This window comes from Vigna unguiculata, chromosome 3, assembly GCF_037176805.1.
Source record: "Vigna unguiculata cultivar grain cowpea cultivar isolate G323 ecotype 2 chromosome 3, ASM3717680v1, whole genome shotgun sequence".
Lineage (NCBI taxonomy): Eukaryota > Viridiplantae > Streptophyta > Magnoliopsida > Fabales > Fabaceae > Vigna > Vigna unguiculata.
The window spans coordinates 50,062,197-50,087,920 of NC_140794.1; the positions used below are offsets into that span (position 1 = coordinate 50,062,197).

Sequence of the window (25,724 nt, forward strand, 5' to 3'; positions counted from 1 at the left end):
TGGTAGAGAGATTTTTTATATACGATAAATAAGGTTGTTAAATGTATTATTTGTGCAAGGGGTGTCAAATTGTTTCTAATTTATGGATTAACTTGTCTTAATTATCATGATAACACTGATTTTTTTTCACCTCCTAACAGGAAAGCTTGAGAGTACAAACTTATATTGCCTCTAGATTAAGGGGTTTAAGAAACTTTAGCACATAATATAATTACATTTTTTTCAACCCAATCATTGGTTTGTAATGAAAGAATACGGAAACATCTCCCAAATTTGTTTAAATCAACCCTCCAAAATTTTAAAGTACAATAATATTGTCAATGTTTTATTTAATTTGACGTGTTTATATTATAATAAAATAAATAATTAAAATTATAATATTAAAATTGAATTAAGTTGACTCAATCCAATCTAATCCAATCTAATCATATTAAGTTTCATTATCGATTAGATCAAATCCAGTCAAACTCAAACTAATCGAATTGTTGTCAATTGAATAATATATTTATCTAAATCCTATTCACCCAACTCACTAGTTTTATGTGATGGTACGAAGCGATAGAAAGTAGTGGTGTAATAGACTGATTATTTAAGATTTCTTTTCATAAATTGTGATACGTGCATAAATTCGGTAAGCAAAAACGCCTTGAAGAAAAACATTGAGATTGATAGATTTGTTGAGCGCGCGTATGAAGTTTAACTAAATAATCAGATTGCAAAGCATTGAAATAAAAGATAAGGATGGTTTATTATTATCAAGACCTGGAAAGAATAATGGTTCTACCATTATAAATATACAGATAACTTATTTTGGAAACAGTCATAACGCATAGAATACATTACCATATGAAGAAATTTCTTCCGACTTTTTCTTCTTTTGCCATACCCATAGGGTTTCCCAAGGCTCGCCATCTTATTTGCCTTATTACTGTAGCTCCCCAACTGGCGCCTCGTTGAGCCACAGGAAATGAATGAAGTCGTATAACTTTGCACTAACACTGACCTTGTATGGGGTTGGGTTAAGTCTCCTCATGTGGTCAGGTCGCATTATCTCCAGTTGCTTGATGCACCGGTCTCTAATGTCTCTCAGAGCTGGTAAAGTATCTTTCTTTTTATCTTCAAAAAAGAATTACCAAGATGGTAAAGAAAACAAAAAAACGACGATCATGAGCAGAATGCACTGATATATGAATTGTAGATAAATGCTAGAGTGCGACCTAGTTTTCAGATGACAAATAACCATTTCATTCAAGAACTCATAAAATAATACATTTTGCAACCACAAGATTTACAGATGGAAGGATATCTTCCTTTTCGTAGTTTTAAATGAGTAATGAAGTGGCAGGTTCACAAGCTACAATCCCGTAAATATTTATAGAAAAGAAAAATAAGAAAAAAAATAATTTTCCTCAACCTAAAACTTATTTATAAATAAATTAAATTGCAGAAGCTCTTTCATACCGGCTTCATATTTTTTTGATAAGCATACTAGCTTAGCTTCATATTAAAAGATTATTTCTTATAATAATATCATAAGCTATTACTGATCTCCACGATAGTTAATAATTAGTTCTCTTCTCACCTGAATTGCCAGGCCAGTAACACCTTAAAAGCTCCTCAACTTTCTGTGGCACAACGTATGCTCTCTTGGATTCTTGAAAGGGATGTCGGCACAGGATTCTTTCTCCCACCTACAAATCAAAGATGATAAAATAATTGTTAGGCCTTATTTTTATACTAGCAAAACCAACTCGCTTGGAAGCAAGATTGACAAGCCAAGACGCTGGAACTTTACATTCTAAGAGCAATGAGAGAATGTTGCCAAGTAGTCGGTCCATTATTTGGATTTATATTATCAAAAAGGGTGAAGAATAGCAATTGAATATGGCCAAATTTTCCAGAACAACAATATTGGAGGTTCTATCAAAAGTTGCTTCTACATTACTAAGTGTGCATTCAGTTTTGTCATCTAATCCGCCCACAACGAAACCCATGACTGTTTTAGGCACTTCATCATTGTACCTAAGAAAAATCACTTCAATGCTTAGATAATACAACACATGCTTAAACCAAAGCATGACAGTTTCTTCAGACTTGACACTACTACTCCAAGGCGACAGTCCTAAAAAAGAAATCTCATTGACCAGAATCCCAACTTGGCATGCTGGTGAAAACATTGAAATAATACCTTTGGAGGGGGCTCATTTTCTCCGGTCATTATGTCAACCAGGGGATAACCTTCTTTCCCATACAACCTATAGCATCGCTTCTTACATGGAATAGAGACCTAAATACAGACAAAGAAACAGAAAATATAAAAAATAAATATTAATCAGACGATTACACTACCATGTCCAGTTTAGAATGATCAAACCTTTGACACATCTTCAGAAAGTTTGATACGAGGTTGATTATTTATTTCAACCAGCTTGAAAACAACACCTAATGCAGCTTGAGCGTAACACGTAACCAGATAGGTACCAATTCCATAGGCATCAACCTCATGACCCTATAGAGAAAATGCCATACAATAAAATATTTATGATAATGAAACTACATATTCTGTGTAAATTTATATAAAGTCTCGGAGTTTTCATTTTAAACCTCAACACATCATCAGAAAAGATTAATACATAGAAAAATCCTATTGATGGATTCCACCATGATATGAAAATGTTCTATCCCAACGAGAAGAAAAATCTATTAACAATTTCTATTCAATAAATTAGCAGTACCCATATTAAGCATTGGTCACTGTCATATTTATTATGGGCTTTTGAATTTGAGCTGGGGCTAAAGCTACATGCTGATTTTCCTTTCAAACACTGGCTTGGTAGCAATTTACCACAGTGAAGGGGGCAGATAAGATAATTTAAAGTATTCCTACGCCTTGACAATTTTAAACTTCTTTTATTTACTAAGTTTTTATAAAATTCTGATTATAAATCCTCAATCTCAGTGATGGCTACCCTTTCAATAAACAGCCGCATGGTCCTGTGGTTAGATAACTTCAGTTGGTTTAAATTAACCTGAGTTTGTCGAATTTTTAGAGATTAAGATTGTGACTTCAGTGAGTAAAGTTATGTAAGTTACTTCTATTCTCAGTTACTCAATAATTAATGGTATCCCAATCATGGTAGGAAACCATGTTACTTCCATATGGAAAGTTACATGCCCACAGAACTAACATATGTATCCTACAAAACTGCAATTTTGAAGGCAAAACTTTCCAAAATTATAACAGATCTTTCAGGGACACCCGTATTAGTGAAATAAACAAAGTTTCATATTCCTCGCATTTCTTATAACTTACTAAATTACATAACTAAAGTACCCTTTTTTCAATCAATTTTTTTTTGTTTTAATTAGAGGAGGGGAAATATTATAATAACTATCCAACCATGTCAGTAACTTACATTTGAAGATCCAATTTTAAATAACAGGAGAACTTATTAATTCCACCAAAAGCCTAGATATGTAGATGTAAATAGATGTGCGAAATTTATAATGAAAATCTGTATAAAGTTTAAACCAACAAATCATGTGCAATAGCCATAAAAGAATTTTATGTAACACTGAAATTACTCAATGGGAACACATCTACGCCGAAAAGCAAACACAGATACTGCTCAATTGTTACACTGATTGAGAATCAATAGTTCAGAAATCAGAAGCTCCAGTTTACATTGACATAATTACCTGTTTGTTTAAAGCATCTAGTGTTTCCTCATTGAGGTCATTACTTGCAGTGATTGCTAGCTTCCCAAATTCAGGCACTCCAAATTCCTTCTCAATAGAGCGAAAGAACTTCCTGACCTCACAAGACAAATATGCAAGGTCACCAGAGTCCAATCTAATACCAACTGCTTTGTATCTGCACGGTACATCATGAAGGCTCAGCAATGAATGGCAATTATGTGATTCTTTGGAAATGATAACTTTTTTAAGGGAATGAACATGAGGGTACTAAGAGACTAGTTCAAGCCAAAGGTATGACTCCCTTAGTTCCCTTTTGTCTTTTAAGGTTCTTTTCCCGGAACTAAGAAATACAATAAATTTTCTTGATTCTAATAAAATAGTTGTATAGTTTTCTATTTTACTCCGTTCTCTCTCAATCTAACACTGTAAATGCATGTGTAAATTATTTAAAAATTAATGTAAGGGTTACGGGCATAATAGGAAAAACAAATAAATTTTATTCAAATTCTAAAAAGAAACAATTCTTTTTCAAAATTAAGACATAAAAAAGAACAGAGGGAGTGCAATTTATTGATTATAGAACAGGATCTGAGAAAGAAGAGATCTGCAGTAAATTAACAGGCTGGTGTAATCTTCAATTTGAAAATAACATTATAGCATACATATAATATAACATTATTTGCCAAAAGGAAAAAAAAAATAATACAAGCACATGGAAAAAGGATTCTCAACGAACAAGATACATGCAACAATATACACCACAGTCTGCATAAAGAAATTATGTAATAGCAAGAACAGGGCAATGTGCTTCTAATAACTGTGGAAACATTATTCATAAGCAAGCCCATTTAATAAAATTTTCAGGAAAATTTTGCATTAATGCTAAAAATACCAACCAACTGCAACTACGAGTTTAGATATTGCATCCAGTACATCCTAATCAAATCCTAATGAGGATTGCCATTACATCCATATTTCTAGACTGGTGGCTACTACTGCTATTAATTCCTCCCAGAACATCTATGCAGATACTACCACATGATATAATTTTTCATTCATTCATTTGGAAAAGAAAACAAAACTTTGTATACCTACCAACTAAGAAACAACAGGGACAAGGGAACAATAACTACAATAGAAATTCATACTTGTGTAAAACTTAGGGATACAACCGGATATAATATTAACATGAAATACTTCCTGACATACCCTAAATCACTGAGAGCTAATGCAACTGCACAGAAGTTAGGGACTCCACTTCTCATCACCTGTCAACCAATGCAAATGTAATGATCTAAAGAAATAGCTGAACTCATAACAAAAAATACAGAATGAACCCATAAAAAAGCAAACCCGTCATTTGATATAATGACATGACATAATGACTGATATAGCAGTTCGCACATTTGCAAAGCTTAACAAACTTTCAACGTTAGCATATACAATAAAATAATAGGCAGGCAGAAGTTGGAGGGCAATATGTGTTGCAATATTCAAGAGTAAAATAGGTATGGCATCACTTATGCACCTTAGGTATGATTTGCAACACTATTCACCCAGCCTGGACTTTGTACCTCTGTTGCATAAGAACGATCCATTCAGTAGAGTTATACTCTATTTGAAAACTGAAGGAACACTGACCAGTGATCAGTGTCTCTGAGTATTGAGCACAACACTACCTACCCATCCACACATCTGTTAAATACATAGCTAATCTAAATCTTAATATAAAAGGAGATAATTCATGTGACTAATTTGCAACTTAAAGTTTATGCATATCCTAGGAGCAAGGGCAACTAAGGGTTGGGTTACCTCCAATACATACGCAGAGATTTATAAGCACACGACAATTCACTCATCTTCCCAGTTATCTAAATCACCTATCAATTGCGTCTCAAAGTCAAATTGATAAAAGATACCATAACTGATTCGTTTTTAGCTTGTATCAGTTTCCACTTTTATTGTTTATCACAGCATCTTCATGGAAAAACCAGAACTAGTTCACAAGACATAAATGAGGGGAAAACAAGATTTACCCATAACCATCAGACATTTCCAGGTAAAATAGATTATATATAATGATGGTATTTTAAGAACTAGAAAATCAGTATACTTACATCATATGTATCTACAAGGGCAAGAAAATTATCAGGAAATGCCAATGCATACGATGTGAATGCTGCCAACTCGCTTTGATTGGTCTCACCAAAAACACCATTTGATAACTGCAGAGAGGGTACATATAAGTATATTCACTGGTAAATCCATCTTTGATTTTGTAAGAGCGCAAATGCTAAACAAATAACGGAGTGATGGCTTAAAGCATTGGCATGAAATGCTTATTCATTTTTTTTTTTTCAGAAAGTGGGGAAAACATTAGCACACATGAAAATTATTAAATATAGTGAAACTAAGTTTGAGATTAATCTCAAAATACACATAGAAGTTGTATTTATAATAAAGAAAATATGGACTAAGCCCAAAATACATATGAAGAATAATAACAATAGAAATATAAAATAATATATTAATGATATCTTTAAAAAAATCAAGATCTAATATACCTATATCATATTAGGAATGACTTTATTTGATGTATACCTATTCAATAAAGTTCTATTGTATTAATCTTCTGGTTATCCAGGCTATATGATTATATTCAAACTTCATATGTAGAATAATTTTTTCCTGTGTAGAATGTCCAGTGAAGGATCAAAACACTCCATAATTCATGTATGTCAATCGCATAAAATAAAATCATGTGTAGCACAGTTACCCCAAACCTTTTTGTTAGGATGACATCATTCTGGGAATGCTTTCTACGCCAACTAATGATAAAAAACCTTAGACTCAAAGCTTGAATAAAACATGAATCCACCCAAAACCTTGCGTGGAGACTGAACACACCATGCTCCCCCGCAGAAATAAACACACCAAAAAATATAAACAGGAGATAATTCACAACTATGGCAGAAAAACAACATTAAGGATGTAAATGTTGTATCATGGAACCTGAATTTTGCTCAGCCATGTTTGAACCACAATAACAAAATCATCACATGTACTTGAACCATCTTTTCTGCGAAGTGATTTGTCTGATATCTCGTCAAGGTTCTGCACAAATGTACACAAAAAAGAGTAAGCAAACGAAAATAACAGAAAGTACCTCATTTACTTTAAGCATATAAACTACAATAAAACAATAAACATAAATAATATATAAAGGCGGCTAGAAATTACAAGCCAGATTTTGGACAAAAGCTCCAAATTTATAAAAAATGGGATCTACAAATTACAGATTCAGGAAACAACAGCAGGGTAAGACTGCAACAACTCCGCTCCCTAGATCCCCGGGCAGGGAGCCTTTTGTGCACTTGGCAACTGTTTTTTAAGGGGACCTACCTTGGTGTTTCATAGTTTCATGGTCAAAGTCAAAAACTCAAACTTTGACTCTATGGAATCTGATCTGACTGCGTAATATTTTGGAAAATGAATAGGACAAAACTTTCATATGATCCCTCTGAATTATACAATTGCACTTGTCACACTCCAATCTTGATCCATAGTGTAAATGTTTTATCTTCCTAGACCTACATTTTTGTAATCTCAAATGAGATTCATAAATGCATATAAACAAATTGAAATGACTTTAATTGTTATGACTTAAAACCATATTCACACTGAACTACATAGCAGTGCCTCTCCACTAATCAGTGTATTCTTCCGGGACAAATTTCCAACTATCTTTGTTATAACAAACAATCAAATACAATTTAGTGCCTTTAGACATGTTGAAAGGAAAAATTTAAACAGAAACTATATTCTTTCATCTACATAGGGGATATGTATTATATTTTACAAATAACAAGCATACTTATTAGAAATTGTTTACATGATCATTAACCAAATATGTCACAAAATTCAGTAAATTGGTTACGCACCATGTAAGAACTAACGAATGCATGGGAATGAGTACCACGAAGCGGTATCCCGAATAACTTTCCAGCTGCAACATTGCTATTGACACATGAAAAAGGCAGTTTATGAAAGAATCAAGCTTAGAAAAAGTCAGAAACAAAAATATTCACCAAACTAAAATAAAACAGCCAACCTCCCCCTTCCCCAAAAATGCAAATTTTCCCTGATCATTCAATTTGAGCACAATGCCCCGAAATCTAGGGTTATAATATGAAACCTGAGTGACTTTCGAGTTATTAAAATCTCATATCTTACCATTTTGTGCAAACAAAGTCTGACTTGATCAACTTAAATTGCAGGTCAATAACTTCACTTATCACATATAAGTAATGGGTACAAGGGAACTTGTGTAGGCCATCTCTCAGTAATATGATTTTTATTGTTTGTCTACTCTATCCAGTTGTACTTAACTTTAAGTACTTCAATATTCCTAGGGTGATTACAATGACAAAAGATAAAAAAGTAGAAGTGCAAATAACACTGAAAAGGAATAGCAAACTATGGGTTTTTTCCACAACAACAATCTACAAAACTTTGTAACCAACATCTCTATGCAATCAAACTTAAAACAGTAAGAAAAAAATAATAATAATAAATAATTTCAAGTTCTGCATTGCACTATGAAATGGAGCTAAAGTCAGTTCAAGGTTTTAGGCCATCCAAACCAAAGTGTTTCATCACAATAACTACAACAAAGAAATACTGATATAAGAACATCAATAAGTAATTTAAAATTTTAATCCTTTCCCTGCATTCAAGTTCTCTCGTACTTATTAATTTTCAAAATCACTCATAAGTTATTGCTTGCAACCTGATGGCGTTATTTATGTGACAGAAAATGGGGCCTTGATCATGAATTTACCAAAGTTATTTGAATCATGCTAAAAAAAAGTCTAGCACATGGGAAACATTTAGTTTAGATCCAATTACAATGTACAAACTAACAGACCATGTCGCAAAACCATGCTAGAACTACATTGCATAATTGATAATACCTTGTTGCATCAAATCCACCAATATAACAGTACTTTGATGCTCCTATTCCACCATCAGGCCCCTAAATTAAAAAAAAAAAAATCTTTTAATGAATATCAAAGAAGCTAAGTTATCCCAAAATTTACTACAATAAAAACTACGTAACCTGAGCCCTTCGCAATCCAAACTCCAGAAGAGTTTTGGATTTTCCAGCAACATGACGATGCCTTGCAGCATTAGTAGAAACTAATGATGCATAATTAATTAGATTCACAAAAGGTGTTTCCAACAATTGAACAACCTGAACAATACGACAGTCAATTTAATTAAGAAATTGGTCATCTTTGAAAGCAGATCACTATTAAAGTATGGTAGTTAATGGCGGGCAAGTACTCACAGCAATTGGGCCTTCAACTCTCATAAGGGGAACCTTGGGGAAAACAACTGTTCCCTCGGGAATAGCATACACCTCAACATCAGAGCAGTCAACTCCTCTAAGATAGTCAAAAAATCCATCCTAGATTTAATTGATTATTATTAACAAGTCAGAATATTTCGAAGTGCGAATTTAAATAAAACTGCAAGCAGTATTAAATTTTCCACAGAATTGAAGCAAACCCAACTACCAGACATATTATTTCAGATTTTCATGGCCCAAATCTGTTTTTAAAAAAGAAACAAAAACCTTCAATTCTTTCTATCCTGTAGATATCCTAAAGTTAGATTCCAGTATATCTAGTTGAAAGTTCTGACACAGTTGACATTAAGGATAAAATTTCTGCTTTTTACCTACATCATTTCCTATTATTGAAAATAATGTTACACCTAAATTCCCGGTATAAGGAAACTTCAAATCTTTACACTTAAACCATCCTACTAACCATAGTAACAAAACAAGGAAGTTACACTTATAACAAGTATCATAATTTACTTTACCTCACAAGAGGAAGATAAACTTTGCCTGACAAAATCAATCTCCTCCTCAGTGAGCTTGAAATTAGCTATGAATCTTATGCACTCTTCCAAACCAGCGAAGACGGTATACTCTCCACCGAACGGACTCTTCCGAAAATACAAATCGAACCTGAAAGGAAACACGATCCAATCTCCTCACAAACACACACATGCATTCCAAAATTAAAACAGTGATTAAAACGCCGAAAAGAATAACCATTATGCAGCCACAGATTAATCAAACACTAATCCCAACAGAAGATAATGAAAGCTCTCAACACAGCAGAAGCACAAAACGACAACTATTATTCACAATTTCACATGCACTTCATCGGAAACAAAACGCAAACTAAAACAAAAAAACGACGAATACTGACACAGCACGTTCTTGATGCTTGCCAGCTTTCCAGTAGGCGTAAGCCATGGTGAATTGATAGAGATCTGTGAGCAGAGGCGTAACCATCGGATTCGTAGGTCCGTCTATGGCGCCACTGGAAGGCTTCTTGTTCGCTCCGTTCTCCTTCGCCTCCATTAGGGTTCTCGCGCTCGTGCACTCTCTGCTGCGAGAATCAGTCCTTGTGTGGTCTCTGTTTTTACTGTTTACGGTTTTTAGTTGCCCTGCGTTGTTTTAGTTTATCACCTCGCGCGCGTTCTACTTATATAGTTGGTTCTAATGCAAGCGTGAGCGTCACGCACGAAAAGGGGACCTGCGGCGGAGAGAGGAGAGAGAAAGTGGCATATACTTTCTTAGAACAATACTCCTAAGCAAGTCCTTGGTCTAAGCCCAGACTCTTTGAACTTTGAACTTGGATGAAGGAACCAAGAACAGAGAAAGGTTGAATAAGACAGATAGAAGCAGCTTGGTTAGTTGTTGTGTATTCTCGAGGTCAAGTGCAGTGTTCGTTGCACTGCCAAAAGCCAAAAAGAGGTTAAAAAGCTTTAGGAATCTTGTTTTATAACTCTACAAAATATAATCTAATCAACCATCGCTCTGTTACTATCACTGTAAAAATAGTTTAGATTATCAACAAAATAATAATGTTTCTAATATTATATTTAAGGCTTTAGAGATTGAATGAAATATAAAAAGTTTATATAGTACTTTCGTTTTTTAAAGTAAATATTTAATTAATTTTTTTTTCATTTTTAATATTGTTTAAAATTGTGAGATATTGTTCTTTCCGTTAAGTTATATGATGACAGTATCTTGAAATTTTCTTTTTCAATTACTTTTTTTAAATTGTTTTTTTTACTTAATTACTCATCATATATTCAGTTTGTTTCCAAAATTTTAAAATTGTACTCACTTTTAAGTTTGTTTATCCAAATTCAAAATTGTACATCAATGTAGTACACTCCGTTATTTTGTTGCAAACGACACTAATATAATTAGTTATATTTTTCATAGACAAACTTGGGATTTCCGATCTCAGGTAATATCGGTTTAGGATTATGGGATCTTTTCTATCAGATAGGGAGGACTGTTTCACAAAATGTACTTCTAAGACAAGGTACTGCCACGTGATAAGGTACCTGCCAAGTGTCATTGATTTCAAATTAGTTCAGGTATCTATTTGTTCCCAGTACTCATATTTATTTGTTTCAATTTAGTCCCCGCTCTATTTGTTTTAATTATGTTCAATTTTTTTTTTCAAAATAGAGAAATATTGTGTCTCCCGACCAAATTTATTATTTATATAAATGTTATATTTATATTTGTTATTAAAAATGACTTATAAGATTAAGTATTGAAATTTATATTAAAGTTTAGTGATAAAAGTCATGAATAACAAATTTACCAACACTTTGTTATTCATGAGTATAATAAATATTAATGTAACAAAACATAAATTTGTTATTCATGACTTTTATCATTAACTTTAATATAAATTTCAATACTTAATTTTATAAGTCATTTTTAGTAACAAATATCAATATAACATTTATATAAATAGTAAATTTTGTCTTAAAATGGAGACAATATTTATATAAATAATAAATTTTGTCTTAAAAGAGAGATAATATTTCTCTATTTTGAAAAAGAAAATTGAACAAAATTGAAAGAAATAGAGCGGGTACTAAATTAAAACAAATAAACATATATGGGTGTTAAATTGAAACAAATAGACACATGTGGGAACTAGATTGAAATCAAGACAATGACACTTGTCATGTACCTTGCCACATGTCACGGACAATGCCATGTGTCACACCAAGAATTTGACATGTGAAAAAAAAATTTGTTTTTTAAAAGATTAAAAAAGAATTAAAAAAATTAAAAAAAAAAAACAAATGTTGACACGTGATACCATTAACTGCGTTTGCACAAAATTAACAGAGTGTACTACATTAATGCACAATTTCAAATTTGAGTACTAAATTGAAACAAAATATCATTTTGAAATTTTAGAACCAAATGGCGTATATTTCGAGTAATTAAGCTTTTTTTCTTTTTATTCCTTGGTTTCCTTCCTCTTTCTCTCCACTCCACCCCTCTATTTCATCACTCTTTTTTATGATTTCTCTACAACAGCAAGGGAAAATCAGTTCCACATCCTTACAAATTCTTTCTAGGTTCTTACTTTCCTCAACCTCTTCTCTTCGGTCTCCTCAAGAAAAAATAAAAAACACAGTTTTAGATTGTTCAAGCTCTTTGTTTTTCTTTTCTTCAAGATTATGCTGTAAAATTCCTAAACTCAACAAGTTTCAGTCACATTTTAGTCTAAAGATTTGTGTACAGGTTCAGTTTTTGAAAAGGTTGCAGTTGTTCTTCTCATAAGCCATTGATTGATGTTTCTTTTTTCTCTCTATTTAAGTTGAAAGGTTTTATTATTTTTTATCTATTATTATTGTGATAACCAATAAATTTTTAAAAATATTTGATATCGAATGTATTTCTTTTTAATCTTTCTCTTTCTTTATAAATATAAAAATTAATTTTTTAATAATCAAAATATCATAAAGTGTTTGTCAATCGGTACAAGTGCTTGTCAAAAACATATTTCCTTTCTGTCCCATGTCTTTCTCTCTTGATGTGGAATGCCGGGGTCAAAGATTTTTGAGACATTTTCTGCATATTTTTGGTGAATTGGGTCAGTGTGATTTCTGTCATAGAGGGTAGAGATAAAATATCATAATGGAGATAAAATAGAAGTAAATATGGCTTTTATCTTTAGGTCATTATTAGTTAATTTGTCATTAATAAATTTTTCATAAGATATCTTAATCATATTCTATGTGTGTCAAGTTCAGTTAGCTATCCAAGCTTAGTTTCGAAATATGAGTAGTTTGTATTTTATTTTATGTGAATTATCTCTTTATCTATTTTTAAGTATAATTTGTGGCTATGCATAGGCTTGAGTTTAATGCACTGTTTGTTTTGTGCGACGGTACTATTTAAGTGCATTTGGGATGATGGATTTGATATTTTCACCGTGTTCCTTTTATGTGATATGGAGTGAATTACGAGCGTGGATTTGCGAAATGGGAGGTTTAATCCATTCATCCAAAACTGAAATGATTTAGAAGTGATTTGCCCTTATTTTTTAAACACGTGAGTTGCTCCACCCACCGTGCTGTTTAATTTGTTTGAAGGTGTGGTGGTGTTACTTCACTGTAACAACAAAAACAGATATGGGATGTGCATGAATTGAATGCATCGGTGTGTAGTGTGGGCTTATGAGTAGTGTAGAAAAATGGGACTGGTGTGGGTGGTGAGGGAGGAAGATGGTGGTCGTGGTGGGGTGTGGTGGGAGAGTAATGTCGTAGATGTGACGGAGTAACATGGTGGTGGATGTGGGCTCATGGAATGGATGCGCACCAATTACATAACCGGTGCGGGATGCATTGTGTGTGTGTGGTACCAATTACGTAACCAGTGCCTGTGCAAAGAGGAAAGTGATACCGGTTACGTAATCGGTGTCGTGTGTGTTGTTTTTTTTTTAACTTTTTTTGTATAATTTTGTTTGAAATTTAATTATATAACTTTTTTTTAATTTAATTGTATAATTTTTTTATATTCATAAAAATTTAAATTTTTTATTTTTAAATTTCATATAATTTTATTTTTTTAATTCGTATTAATTATTTGTAATTATTTTTATAACATCAAATTACAAAATCATTCTCTTTTTTCATCAAGGGTATTTTGGTAATTTTCTAATTCTATTTATTTTATCTATCACATTAATCAAATCTTTTACTAACTTTCATACAACTTATTTCCAAATCCACTCACTTCATCCTCTAAATCCATTCAAAAAAACACACAAATTCATTCACTTAAATCCAAACAAATTCATTTTCATATTCTCTCTCAAATCCATACCTCAAAGAAAGACATCCTTAGATGCCTCTAAGTTGTATCCGGTCTTGAGAATAAGCATACATTATTCCCAAAATAATATTAAAAATATTTAGCATTTTCAAATTTAGTTAAGATCACTTTTCGTGTTTTTTTTTTTTTAATTTAAAACCAATGTTTTAATCGATATAGAGTTAAAATTTATTTATTTTAGTCCATTTTTAATTATTGTTAGAGATTTTTATTTATACAACTAACAATTATAAACCATTTAGATGATAATTTATTTCAATTTCAGATGCATTCTAGGACATTCTACTCTTTTCTAATGTATTCATTCTAGTAGTCTAGGTAGAAATATTTGAACAGAATAGTTTTAACAAGAATTTTTCAAATCAAAAGAACGAAAAATTAATTCCAAATTTGGATTTGTAATCTCATGGTTTCTCTAAAAATTTACTTGTACTAGTATTTGAAAAAAATATTTAAGAAAATAAAAGTTAGAAAGTATTATGGTTAAATGAATTAAAATTAAACAAAAATTATTTCTACTATATCTAATAATTTCACAAAGTGAAGACCTAAGAAAATTTACATATTTCTTTATTCTTCCTTCTACCAAATGTCTTTTAACAATAAAACTGTTATAAAACATAACTTTTAAAACAAACAATATTTCAAATATATGATTTAGGTGAAGCCATTTTCACCCCTCGAGAACTGACTCCTTACTGTCCAAAGTGCATGATATTATTAGCTGTAGTAAACTTTGAACCTGAACCTTATTCTACACGTAAACATGTTTTCCGTCAAATTTAGGTAAAAAGAAAATTTTTGGCAAATAATTAAGAAGAAAAGAATAAGTTGTATTGAATTGACTATGAGCAACGTTTGTTAGGGATTGGGACGTCTTAACAAGAAGACAGTTGAATAGATGGAAAACAGAAAAGTTAAAATGATTAGTTTTCTTTTTCGACTTGTTGTGATCAGAAGATAAAGACTTGAAAAAGATTTGCACCACCAAAGACTAGAAGATAGAGTAAAGTTTGAAACTTTTTTCTTGTTTTTTCTAAATTCTGATACCCCATTGCATTGATTATATCTCCTTTGCATTTTTTTCTTGCTTTTTGAATTCGGAGTTTTAGGTTCGTGTCAGAGTTGCTTGGTCCTTTCATCGCATTAAACACGCCCTACATTCAATTCCAGTTCTTTAATGGAGAATGTCAAGGGTAGGCGCAGCACAACATAAATTCTTCATTGTGCCTTTCAAGAGATGGAGTTGTAGGAATGGAAACTTAAAAGATCCATTTTTTTTTTAAATATAAAGACTAAAATAAACACTCGATAATGATACAAATGCAACAAATATGTACTAGCATTTATTTCTAATTGTTTGGTTGGCTGTATTATTATAGCTCGTTGAGGAGATACTCTCGTTCTATAATTTCATCATTCATATTTTACATGTTACTATTACTATTTTTTATATTACATTATATTTTTCTTGCAAAATTATTTAAAAACTTTGTAAGAAAAAAAAATCTTCTGCTATTATTTTTAATAATCTTAATTGACAAGTAATTTCTTCGTAAATAATTATTTTTTACACAATTATAAAATTAGTAAGTATTTTCTACAAAATTTATTATGAAAAATGTTTTATACAAAAAAATTTACAAAAAATATTGACACCAATTTTCTGCAAATTGTTTTTCATAATAAAATTTATAAGTATTTCCTAAAAAAATTTAAAATAAAATTGACAGAAAATATGAATTTTTTCAATAGTGTGTATAGATTATTTTATCTAATGGACATACAAATTTATTAAAATTATTAATTTAAATTTGAAAACCTTTATTATTAACTTTAAATATGAAAACAAATCAAAGAAATATAAGTTTATTTTCATTTCGGATTAAATAGTCATGAAATTTTGTTTGAAAATGTTTTGGTTGGACTATAGAAAGTGTTGAAAAATACTATTATTCTCTTTTATTTTTAACATAAATAGCTTTGAAATCTTTTCTAATCCACTATTTATCTATCATAAAGTGATTTTTTATTAGTATTTAATATCTGAGCAGTAGTTGGAGAATAACGAGGGAATTATGATTTTATAGATTTTTCGTAACTTTGTTCGGTAACTATTGATATAATATATCTAAATCTATTCCTCTTATATCTAAATTTTAAGGTAGTCATGAATAATGAGATTTTGCAAAATTCAATTTATATCCTATCTAAATTCAATAAATACATTGAATCTATACTTCATATCTATTTTAATTAAATAAACTAGATTTGGATTTTTCTTAATCTAATTTGAATTAGATCAAATCTAAATTGAATTCACTAATAAATTTAGTAAGATTGATTTAATATTCTGACTATTAAGACTTTGACAAAGATGGCAAATTGTACAAATATAAAATGAAAAGTTTAAGTATATTTTTTTTCTAAAAGACTAGCGCAATAACAAATTATTACTATATATACTAATTAAACTATAAAACTTTGATATAAAATGCTTGTAATTTTTAAGATTAATTATGAAATTAAAATATGAAAAAATAAGTAAACAAATAGGTTGAGGGATAGGTTTAAAGAGGAAGAAGTTCGTTTGGGAGATATAATACCTATGAAACTTGAGTCTAACCATATAAGACATGGACATCATTCTCAATCAAAAATCTTAAGACATTGAATTTATGGGTCTTTATCCTTATATAGTACTATACTTTTTCATTTTTAGACAATACGAGACTTAGACCCACACTCTTAACAATCCCCTCAAGTATGAGACTTCACTAACATCTTTCTCTGATATTCAATAAAATATTTCGACTTTCAACATCAATCATCAAATTTATCCAAAACCCTGATTTCTTAGATGAAAAAAACCTAAATTCCTTTTATAAGCCCTAATTTCTTATGTAACTTAACAAAACAATTAGCATTAAGCTTAATGATTAAAAGATGATCAACTCTTAATCTATACTTTATTTTGTTGCAACTTGCATTAAACCTAAATAAATAAAATTATATCCTGTTGATTTAATCAAGATTACTTTAAAATATTCATGATCTTATTAATTTATTTTTCACTATTGGTATTGAATATTATGTAACGAGTTTTCTTTCTCAACTATTTGTAATTCTTCATCTTTATTATTTGCAGTATTAGAAGATGGGGCCTCTCCTTACCATTATTTGCTTATTTTTCTTTTTTAATTCCAAGTCAAGGTTCTTAATAAGTTTGGTATTCTTACTTTCTTTTTAATTTTCATTTTACGGAACCACATCTAATTCCTATCTTGTTAACCAACATGTTTACTACCTTGTACAAGTTTTGCAACCGGACCACAAGACTTTTATCAACATATATATATATATATATATACCCCTCTCAATGCTACATTGAAACTTAAAGAAGTAAGGGTAACAAAAATCGCAATAACCTAAGCTTTTGGGTTAACTATCCTACTTTATGTTCTAATAGTTTAATATTATTTTAATACCATTCCACATACAATGTTGGGTTTTGACTTCGCAACTAATTTATCTCCTTATGCTATATATGTTTGCAATTTTTTCTTAAGTTTCTTAATACATTTGGTAATCTCTACTACTGCGTTTTGGCTATAATTGAGACTGTGTTATTATATCAGAAATGGAGACAAGGATAAAATTGGAAGCTAATAGTAGAAAAAAAACATCGATACAGCTGACACATGATCACATGTGTTAATTTATAGACTATGAGAAGAAAGAATGTGTACAAAAATATATACAAAGGGTGTTTGGTTAAAACAACTCAAAGAGAATTTACTTACTGATTTATTAGAATCTTGTTTAATATATAGAGTATAATGTTCCATCATATAAAAGGAAAAAATAAAACCTAATAAAACAAAATATTTCATAATAATAAAAGAGGATAAAATATATGATATTTCTATTAATATAAATAAAAGCAGAAGATATATAATGTGACATCAACAAGGCCATCAAAGTTCCCAAGCTTTTGTAGAAGAAACATGAAGAAGGTGGATAAGGTCATCAACAAGCTTTTATCGAATAATGTGACAACTAAGTTCTATATGATTGGTTTTTTCATGAAAAGTGGGATTCTTGACAATGTGAATAGCGAAATTGTTGTCACAAAAGACAGTGTAAGGAGTAAGAACAGAAAAATGCAAATTCTGAAGAAGGTATTGAATCCATTGTAGTTCATATGCCAGGGATGCAAAAGTGCGATACTCAGCCTCAGAAGAAGATCGTGAAACAAGTCAGGTAGTGGCACATGTTGTCCAATCAGAATCAGAAAAAGTCTGAATAAGAGAGATGTTGGATTTATACAAAAGGCCATAGTCATGAGCATGTTTTAAGTTCCAAATGATATGTAAAGCCTGCTACATATGTGGTTCACGCAGAGAAGAGACAAATTGGCTAAGTTGTTGGACAACAAGACTAATATCAGGTCTAGTGTTAGTCAAGTAAAGTAATTGTCCAATCAGACACCGAAAGGAAGAAGGATCTGGTAGAAGAGTTTCCTTGTCGGCATGAAGTTTGATAAAAGGATCAGATGGCATTTAGAAGTGGAGTTTAAGCTTAACTCAACTCCACAAAACTGGCTTGTAAGGTGAGGTTTGCACTCCACTTATATAGAAATTGTCTTATCTCTAATCCATGTGGGACTTCCAACATACCCCTCTCACGTCGAGGTATAAACATCTCATGTGTGATTCTATAAATGAGTGATCCGTTAGCGGTCCGATCGTGGGTGGAACAAAACTTTTTTTTTTGACTCTAAACTTATATTTTATTAACACAAGGAAAGGGTGTGAATTTTGTCTCTATTCTATATCGTCTCTTCGTATTCTATGTATTTTGCTTTTATTAGCAACCTTTCTCTTAGGTTTCTTTCTTTTACAATACTAAATAATAGGTTAAAATACCTTTTTGGTCCCAATCTTTGTCAAATAAGTTCTAATGTTGGTTTTGTGTCAAATAGGTCCTAATTTTGTCAATTTTGTTCAATTGAGTCTTTTTTTTTGCTAACACTGTTTAAATCATTAACGACAATGAACAATGATTGTCACGTGTCACTTCATGATTTTTTTTAATTTTTTTTTATAATTTTTTTATAATTTTTTTTAAATGTCCACGTGTCAACCCAACAATGTGCCACATATCAAAGTCAATATTTTATATTCAATTTGGTCCCTATATTTTTTATTTTTGTTCAATTTAGTCTCAATTTTTGTTAACATGAACCAATTTGGTCTCTCTCTAAATTGAAACCATATTTAATTTTTATATTAAAATTCACATCATCATAACTTTGATATAAAAATTAAATTTGGTCACATCTTCGATATGGACAAAATTGGTCAATTTTAAACAAAATTAGGACTAAATTGAACAAAAATAACAAATATAGGGAATAAATTGAATATAGAACATTGACTTTGACACATGGCACGCTACTAGGTTGACACGTGGACATTTTAAAAAAATAAAATAAAATAAAATAAAATAAAAACTACGAAGTAACATGTGACAGTCACTGATCATGACCGTTAATGATTTAAACGATGTTAGAAAAAAAGACCCAATTGAACAAAATTAACGAAAATTGAGATTTATTTGAACACAAAACCGAAATTAGAACTTATTTGACAAAACTTGACGAAAATTGGAAAAAAAAAAGTATTTTAACCTAAATAATATTATGTATGTTGCTTTTATTAGTAACCTTTCTCCTAGATTTCTTTCTTTTACAACAGTAAATAATACTAAGAGATTTGTTTCCTTAACCCACGGTACATTGTTACTTTCCTTCCATTATATCTATCCATCATTATATACTCATTCCTGATGGTTGTAACAATGATAAACCCAAGACCAGAGAATACAAGAGAGTCATTATTTTAACCCAATAATTATTATTTATTTATTATTATTCATCTATACACCTCTTAAAATTCAAGAAAACCAAATATATTAGTGGTACCACTACCACAGCATATATATTATAATTCTAATAGAAGGTATTAAGAAAATTTTATGAATCTATCTTCTTAATACTGCTATATATTGGTGGGGATGTTTACCTCATGTAGTTTTCAGTTTCCATAAAAGTCTTAAATTCTTTAAATTCGTGCAGTGGAGGAAACAAAGTTCATTTGAATATCAAGAAATAAAAGAGTGCTCAAAAGTAAATGAAAATAATTAACTTTTTTCCAATTTTTTATTAAATACCGTTCTTTATAGAAATAATAATAATATTTTAGAAATTCTTCACATAGATCCATTTCATTATATGCAGACATTATCATTTATGAATTTCAGTGGTTATTTTCTATAGTTTTATGAATTTCAGTAAATGTAAATAAATATTCTTATAAAGGAAGTGTGTAATACAAGAGTCACAGTTACAAATATTATCCACACTTTTATTATGATAACTGACTTTAGTGTCAGAGGAAAGAACTCTTCTTCAACCGTTAAGATTGTTTGTAAAATATGTTTGTGGGTTATAATATAAGTATTGTCGAATTTAGATCTTAAGTCGCTTTAGTTTGAAGTTAAGTTATATGAAATTGCATGTTAACATATGAGAAGGAAAGGGAACAGATCTTGAAAGAAATTTCAACAGCAGAATATTAAATATAGCCCAATTTTAAGTTTAGAACCCTTCCAAGGGGGTTTCTATTTGCACCTCCAAATATTTTTTTCTCCTCCTCCAGTTTTTTTTAATTTCTACTTTGCTGACTCTTAATTAAAAGTAAATACATTTTTTTCTCTCTAATTAACCTAACCCCAAGTTTTTTTCTTCTACAATGTCATAACCCCAACTGTTTTTCTTCTACAGATGTTCATAACCCCAAGTTTTTTTCTTCTACTGATACCTTATTTTGTTTTACATATGTAAACATCCAATACTTTATTTCTTTTTTTAATTTTTTGTCCATTATATATATCCATATCGGGTATTATATATTTTTTCATCTACAAATGTTCAGTGATTTTATTTTATAGATGTCGATATCTGGTACTTTATTTTTTTTTATTTTTTTATTTATTTATGAATGTTGACATCCGTAAAAAAAATACAACACCAAATGTTGACATCCTTAACATAAAAAAGTACCGAATGTAACATCTGTAAAACAAAACCAAACCCCGGATGCAGACTTCTATAAATAAAAAAAATATATCACTAAATATTGATATCCATAACGGGAAAAAAATTTAAAAAATAAAAATAAAGTATCGGAATGTCGATATAAGAGAAAAAAAATTTGGTGTGGAACAATTAGAGATAAAAAAAAATGTATTTATTTCTAATGGAAGACAAAGTGAGAATTTAAGAAATTTTTGGAAGTGCACGGAAAAACTCCCCTACTAATTTGATAAAATCGGTGTAATGAATAACTTCATTGATTTTACTATTTTCTCTAGCACACTTATTTTACATTTAAATAATAAATTATACCTACACATTGGTGCTTTTATACTCTATTTTGGGAATCTATTCAAATTTCAATGAAAATCTGAAACTTCAAACTAAAATCTGATTTTTCAGTCTTGTTACCAGTTATCATTGCGGCGTTTTGCCCCCATCTACAGTCTTATAAAATCTCATACCAGTAAAACAATTTAAAAACTTTTGAGATTTACAGTTCATAACATTCCAATTACCGACTTAACCGCTGGGTCAGAATAATGTTGGGCTCACTATTTCTCAAGACTAGTAGTTCAGATTGATCACTTCCAGGGATGCAGTTTCCCAAAGAGCTGTTGTCTTTAACTGCAGATTTTTGGACATCAAAGGAAACTGATGATGCAGTAGCCAATGTGCCTAATTCAATTTGTAAGGAGGGAACAGTTCAATTAGTTCGAGATTGTTATTTCCCAATGAAACAGCTACGATAATTTCTCTGGAAAGAAAAAATTATCACCTTGAGAACAACCTAATGGATTGGTATCTGAATGGTTTGCGTTTAAATGTTGGTGCTGCAGTATGTCTTCTCTGCATATCTGTTTTGTAATTTAAAAGGGGAAAAATGTAAAAATGAATATCTTTATACTTTTAACTAAATGTGTAAGTAAAAAGTGAGCTAACCTCAGAAAAAGCTCTGAGTTGAAATGATGTTAAATTGTCAGGAATATGAGATTCCAATCTAAAGGAAGTTTGTGAGTTGAATATATATGATGGGGTGGGCATGGATGGCTGATCTGCCACAATTTCTTTGTTACGCAAATTGGATGAATAGGGTATGGTGTTTTCTTGCTGCATAGGGAGAGTAGTAGTAGTGTTTGAAGGGATACACCTGTTTTCTTCACTTGAATCCATCCTCATCTGAGAAAATTGCGGGGGTTGCAAACCTTCTGGAAACAACATAGGATGCAAACTCAACCCATTTCTCATTGACAGCATCTGTTATCAGCATAAAACCATGTTAGAAACATATATATATATATATATATATATATATATATATATATATATATATATTTAAATTTGGGGATATGATAGAGATTAAAAGCTATAGACTTATTTTAACTGAATATTAGTTATAATCAAGCTAATTTATAGTGAAAGCGTCAATTTTAGTATGTGTTCGAGTAACTAAATGCATCACAATTTCTTCAGTTCCTTTAAGGATGTTATTAAAGGTATCTTCCCCAAGATTCCATAAAAGTCCTTTCCAAAAGTTCTTATAATGTATGCCAGTTGTTATTACAGACATACCTCAAGATTCAAAGGTTTAAAATAGTGTGATACTAAACCTTGCAATCATATCTAGTAACAAGACATGATCACACAAGTATCCAACGTTTCTCATAAAAACAAATAACTAAGATATCATTACGCATGATTTGTAACTTCATGTAATTGCAATCTAAGAAAGAATGTTCAATAATCTAAGAAAAGGAATTGGAATAATAATGAAAGACACGGAAAGAGAAACAGACCTGTACTTGGAGCTGAAGCTGTTTAAGGTATTCAATAGCTTCATCAAGCATCGAAGCCTTATCAGTCTGCCACACAACAATCCTCCACAGTCAAAGAACAATGAATCCTGCAGCTCGCTAATCAAATATTGTAGAAGAAACCAGTGTACCTTGTTGGAATTTGGAATTAGATTTTGCAAAGCCTTCAATTTCTCATTGATCCTACTCCTCCTCCTCTGCTCTCAACAAACCCCGCACCAGACATAAAAGCCAGAAATGAAAATTACTCAGCCATGACCAAAAGCCCAAACCCAAACACGCAAAAAATAGCCATCATATAGTAGCAGAAGCAGATGATTTTATTGGAGCTGCAGTTGCATTTACCCGAATCTAGCAAATTCTTGACAAATTAGTCCTTTCTTTGTTACATTTGGGAACTGACTTCTTTACAAAATTGACAGGACAAAACTGTTGTAACCTTGACAAATTCGGAGACTAAATTAATGAAATAAATATTCATAAAACCTTGGTTGGGCATTACATCAAGCATGTTACGTGAAGAGGTTTCTTATATTAGGGGGTGCAATGCAGGTGTAGTGCAGCTGCCCCGCCCCACTTTACAACGTAATTAGGAGAAGAAAATTCAAACCTTTTCAGACAAGTTATGAACTTCCGCCGCTCTGCTTCTTTTGGATGAACTCCCAGAACGAAAGCAGTTGGGTGGAATTGGAACCTCTTCTACCAACGCTTCACCCTCCTACATTCAGAATATTCATATAATAACCACACACAGCACACCACAAAACTACACTAATAATAAGAAGAATAATATAAACATTATCCAAGAACGAGTAATATCAGAAAGTGGAAGCAACACCTCACTCTCGCAGTCGTAGTCATCGGTTTCGTTCTGAGTATTGAGTGGCAGCGAGGAAGAAGCCTTGTAGGCCGAGATCCCATCTCGTAGTGCAGTTTTGGAGGTGCAGAAGCCAAGCATGGAGATGGAGATGGGATTGCGTGGGTGGTTACCCTGGGGGGTTGTGAGGGGAGAAGGAAGAAGCGTGTGAGGAAGGGGAAGGGAGATTTGGTCCTGTGTGGAAGAGGAGGAAGAAGACATGTTATTATCCCTTTTTGTTTTGTAGAAAATAATGTTGTATTGTTTTGGTTTAAGGAAGGAGAGAAAAGGTCAAAGGAGCGTTAGCACTTTTCTTTTTGGATTGTTGGGGATTGGGTGTGGGTTGCAGAGGCAAGTGTTTATGTTTGTGTTTGTTAATGTAAAAGCGGGTAATGGAGGTGGCTAGTTTGAGAAACCCATGGAAAAGAAAAGAACCAAAGGTTTTAGAAAGGAAGGATATGACGTATAACATGGGGAATTGTGAACTGGTTCGGATCCAAAGTATGGTTCGCTCACACTACCCACAGTTCCACGCGCCATAACAGCGATTATCTCCAACTCACTTTCACCGTACAAACTCACAGTAGATCCGCATGCCCATACAAAAGATTCCTTCTATTCTATTAAATTATTAAAGTATGTAAAAGGAATTAGAAGTAGTTATCTGTTATTTCCTTGGGACCTTTTGGTTAACATAAATAATACCAACATCTTGAGGGTCTAATTAGCAATGAAGGAGGGTGCCATAGTTGAGCATGCATTTAATAGAATGAAATATAAATCTCACAAAATGGTGAGGCTGTACTAATTATGTAGCATGCAACGAAGGCCTTACTGGGGTGATTCAAAATAAAACAAGGAAGTCACGTGAAGTGCAAAGCATAAGTAATTGATGGGGTGCAGGAAGAAATTGACTTTGGTTACTTATGCTTTTGCACCCCTAAGAAGGGTCTGGCTTTTGATATTTCACATATTAAATGGGTGCAGGTTGAAATTCGAGGGGTGCAGAAAGCAACCGTCGGAAGGAAATAAGGAAGCCACTATTATTGGGCTTGGGCGGCCCGTAGCTATTTAAAGCCCAATTAACTGGATTTGAACCTACTATCCCATCACATTTCTTCACATACAATCCTCTAAAAACTGGGGTTGGCATGTAGCTATTGGTACACGATACAACGCAAACAATTTTTTTTTAATAACGACAAAAGATCATTTTCGAAAAATATGATCTCAAAAGAAAAAAAAAATAGAAAAAGAGAGATTACATTTGCTGAAAATTTACTTTCTAGATTTATGAGTAAACCAAGGCCTATCCCATTTTTAAGTGTTCTATCACCACCTCTAAACTACCACAAACTGAAAAAACAGTGTTAACTTTTGTGAGAAGAAAGAGGTGCATGTGTCGAATGATCTAATTCAAAACAGTTCACAGTTATTTATTACCAGAATCAACCAAATCCAGTTTCTACGACTCTTAAAAGTAGTCGATACTTTTGGTACAGAACAAATTATTGCAAACTGCAAAGCAACAACCAAATAGTTATCCGTTGGAGCTTGGAATGACTGTGCCCAATTGTAAGGAAAAGGGATACCAAAGCCCAAGAGGTGGACTCGCGTGTGGGGTCAGAGGGAAAATTCACGGATGGACACGTGGTGGGAGGCACAAAAAGCATGATGAGAGGCAAAGGCGCACGATCCAAGAGAATAAGCACCAGGCTGAAAGATTTTGAATGGGGTATTCATTAGTATAAAGGCAATAACCATTAGGAGAGAGGGGGGGAATATTATTCTGGTCTGTTACGTTTTGCTTCTCTCTCTGTTTTGCATTTCTCTTTGTTACGTTGTGCCTCTGTTTTGGAAAACAGTTTGTCCTGGATTGCAACGTTCTTTTTATGAGATTTCTTACTATTCTTCATTCATGGAATAGAAGAACTTTTCTCTGCTACGTAAATT

The 25,724-nt window shown here is 31.7% G+C and overlaps 2 protein-coding genes across 2 annotated transcripts; both read right to left on the minus strand.

Moving 5' to 3' along the window:
• Positions 1–723: 723 nt before the first annotated feature.
• Positions 724–10,523, minus strand: LOC114178569 (nicotinate phosphoribosyltransferase 2-like). The gene is made up of 14 exons (XM_028064562.2): positions 9,984–10,523; positions 9,589–9,736; positions 9,050–9,169; positions 8,819–8,953; positions 8,673–8,734; positions 7,641–7,716; positions 6,712–6,813; positions 5,817–5,924; positions 4,909–4,967; positions 3,700–3,874; positions 2,375–2,509; positions 2,189–2,287; positions 1,583–1,691; positions 724–1,116 (listed from the first exon to the last, which is right to left on the minus strand). The coding sequence occupies exons 1-14, from the start codon at positions 10,136–10,138 to the stop codon at positions 926–928; spliced, it is 1,674 nt and encodes a 557-aa protein (XP_027920363.1). The 5' UTR covers positions 10,139–10,523; the 3' UTR covers positions 724–925.
• A 10,949-nt stretch (positions 10,524–21,472) lies between these two features.
• Positions 21,473–24,206, minus strand: LOC114177198 (transcription factor SPATULA-like). Its single transcript, XM_028062455.2, has 7 exons — positions 23,754–24,206; positions 23,526–23,633; positions 23,047–23,112; positions 22,898–22,963; positions 22,044–22,358; positions 21,880–21,958; positions 21,473–21,779 (listed from the first exon to the last, which is right to left on the minus strand). The coding sequence occupies exons 1-7, from the start codon at positions 23,991–23,993 to the stop codon at positions 21,616–21,618; spliced, it is 1,038 nt and encodes a 345-aa protein (XP_027918256.1). The 5' UTR covers positions 23,994–24,206; the 3' UTR covers positions 21,473–21,615.
• Between the last annotated feature and the right edge of the window lie 1,518 nt (positions 24,207–25,724).

Coding starts and splice junctions, on each gene's coding strand:
- LOC114177198 (XM_028062455.2), bottom strand. CDS start 23,993: ATGTCTTCTTCCTCCTCTTCCACACAGGACCAAATCTCCCTTCCCCTT. Junction 23,113..23,525: donor TTCATAACTTGTCTGAAAAG/GTTTGAATTTTC, acceptor TGTTGAGAGCAG/AGGAGGAGGAGTAGGATCAA. Junction 22,964..23,046: donor TAATTCCAAATTCCAACAAG/GTACACTGGTTT, acceptor GTTGTGTGGCAG/ACTGATAAGGCTTCGATGCT.
- LOC114178569 (XM_028064562.2), bottom strand. CDS start 10,138: ATGGAGGCGAAGGAGAACGGAGCGAACAAGAAGCCTTCCAGTGGCGCC. Junction 8,954..9,049: donor GAGTTGAAGGCCCAATTGCT/GTGAGTACTTGC, acceptor CGTATTGTTCAG/GTTGTTCAATTGTTGGAAAC. Junction 6,814..7,640: donor CATTCGTTAGTTCTTACATG/GTGCGTAACCAA, acceptor ACATTTGTGCAG/AACCTTGACGAGATATCAGA.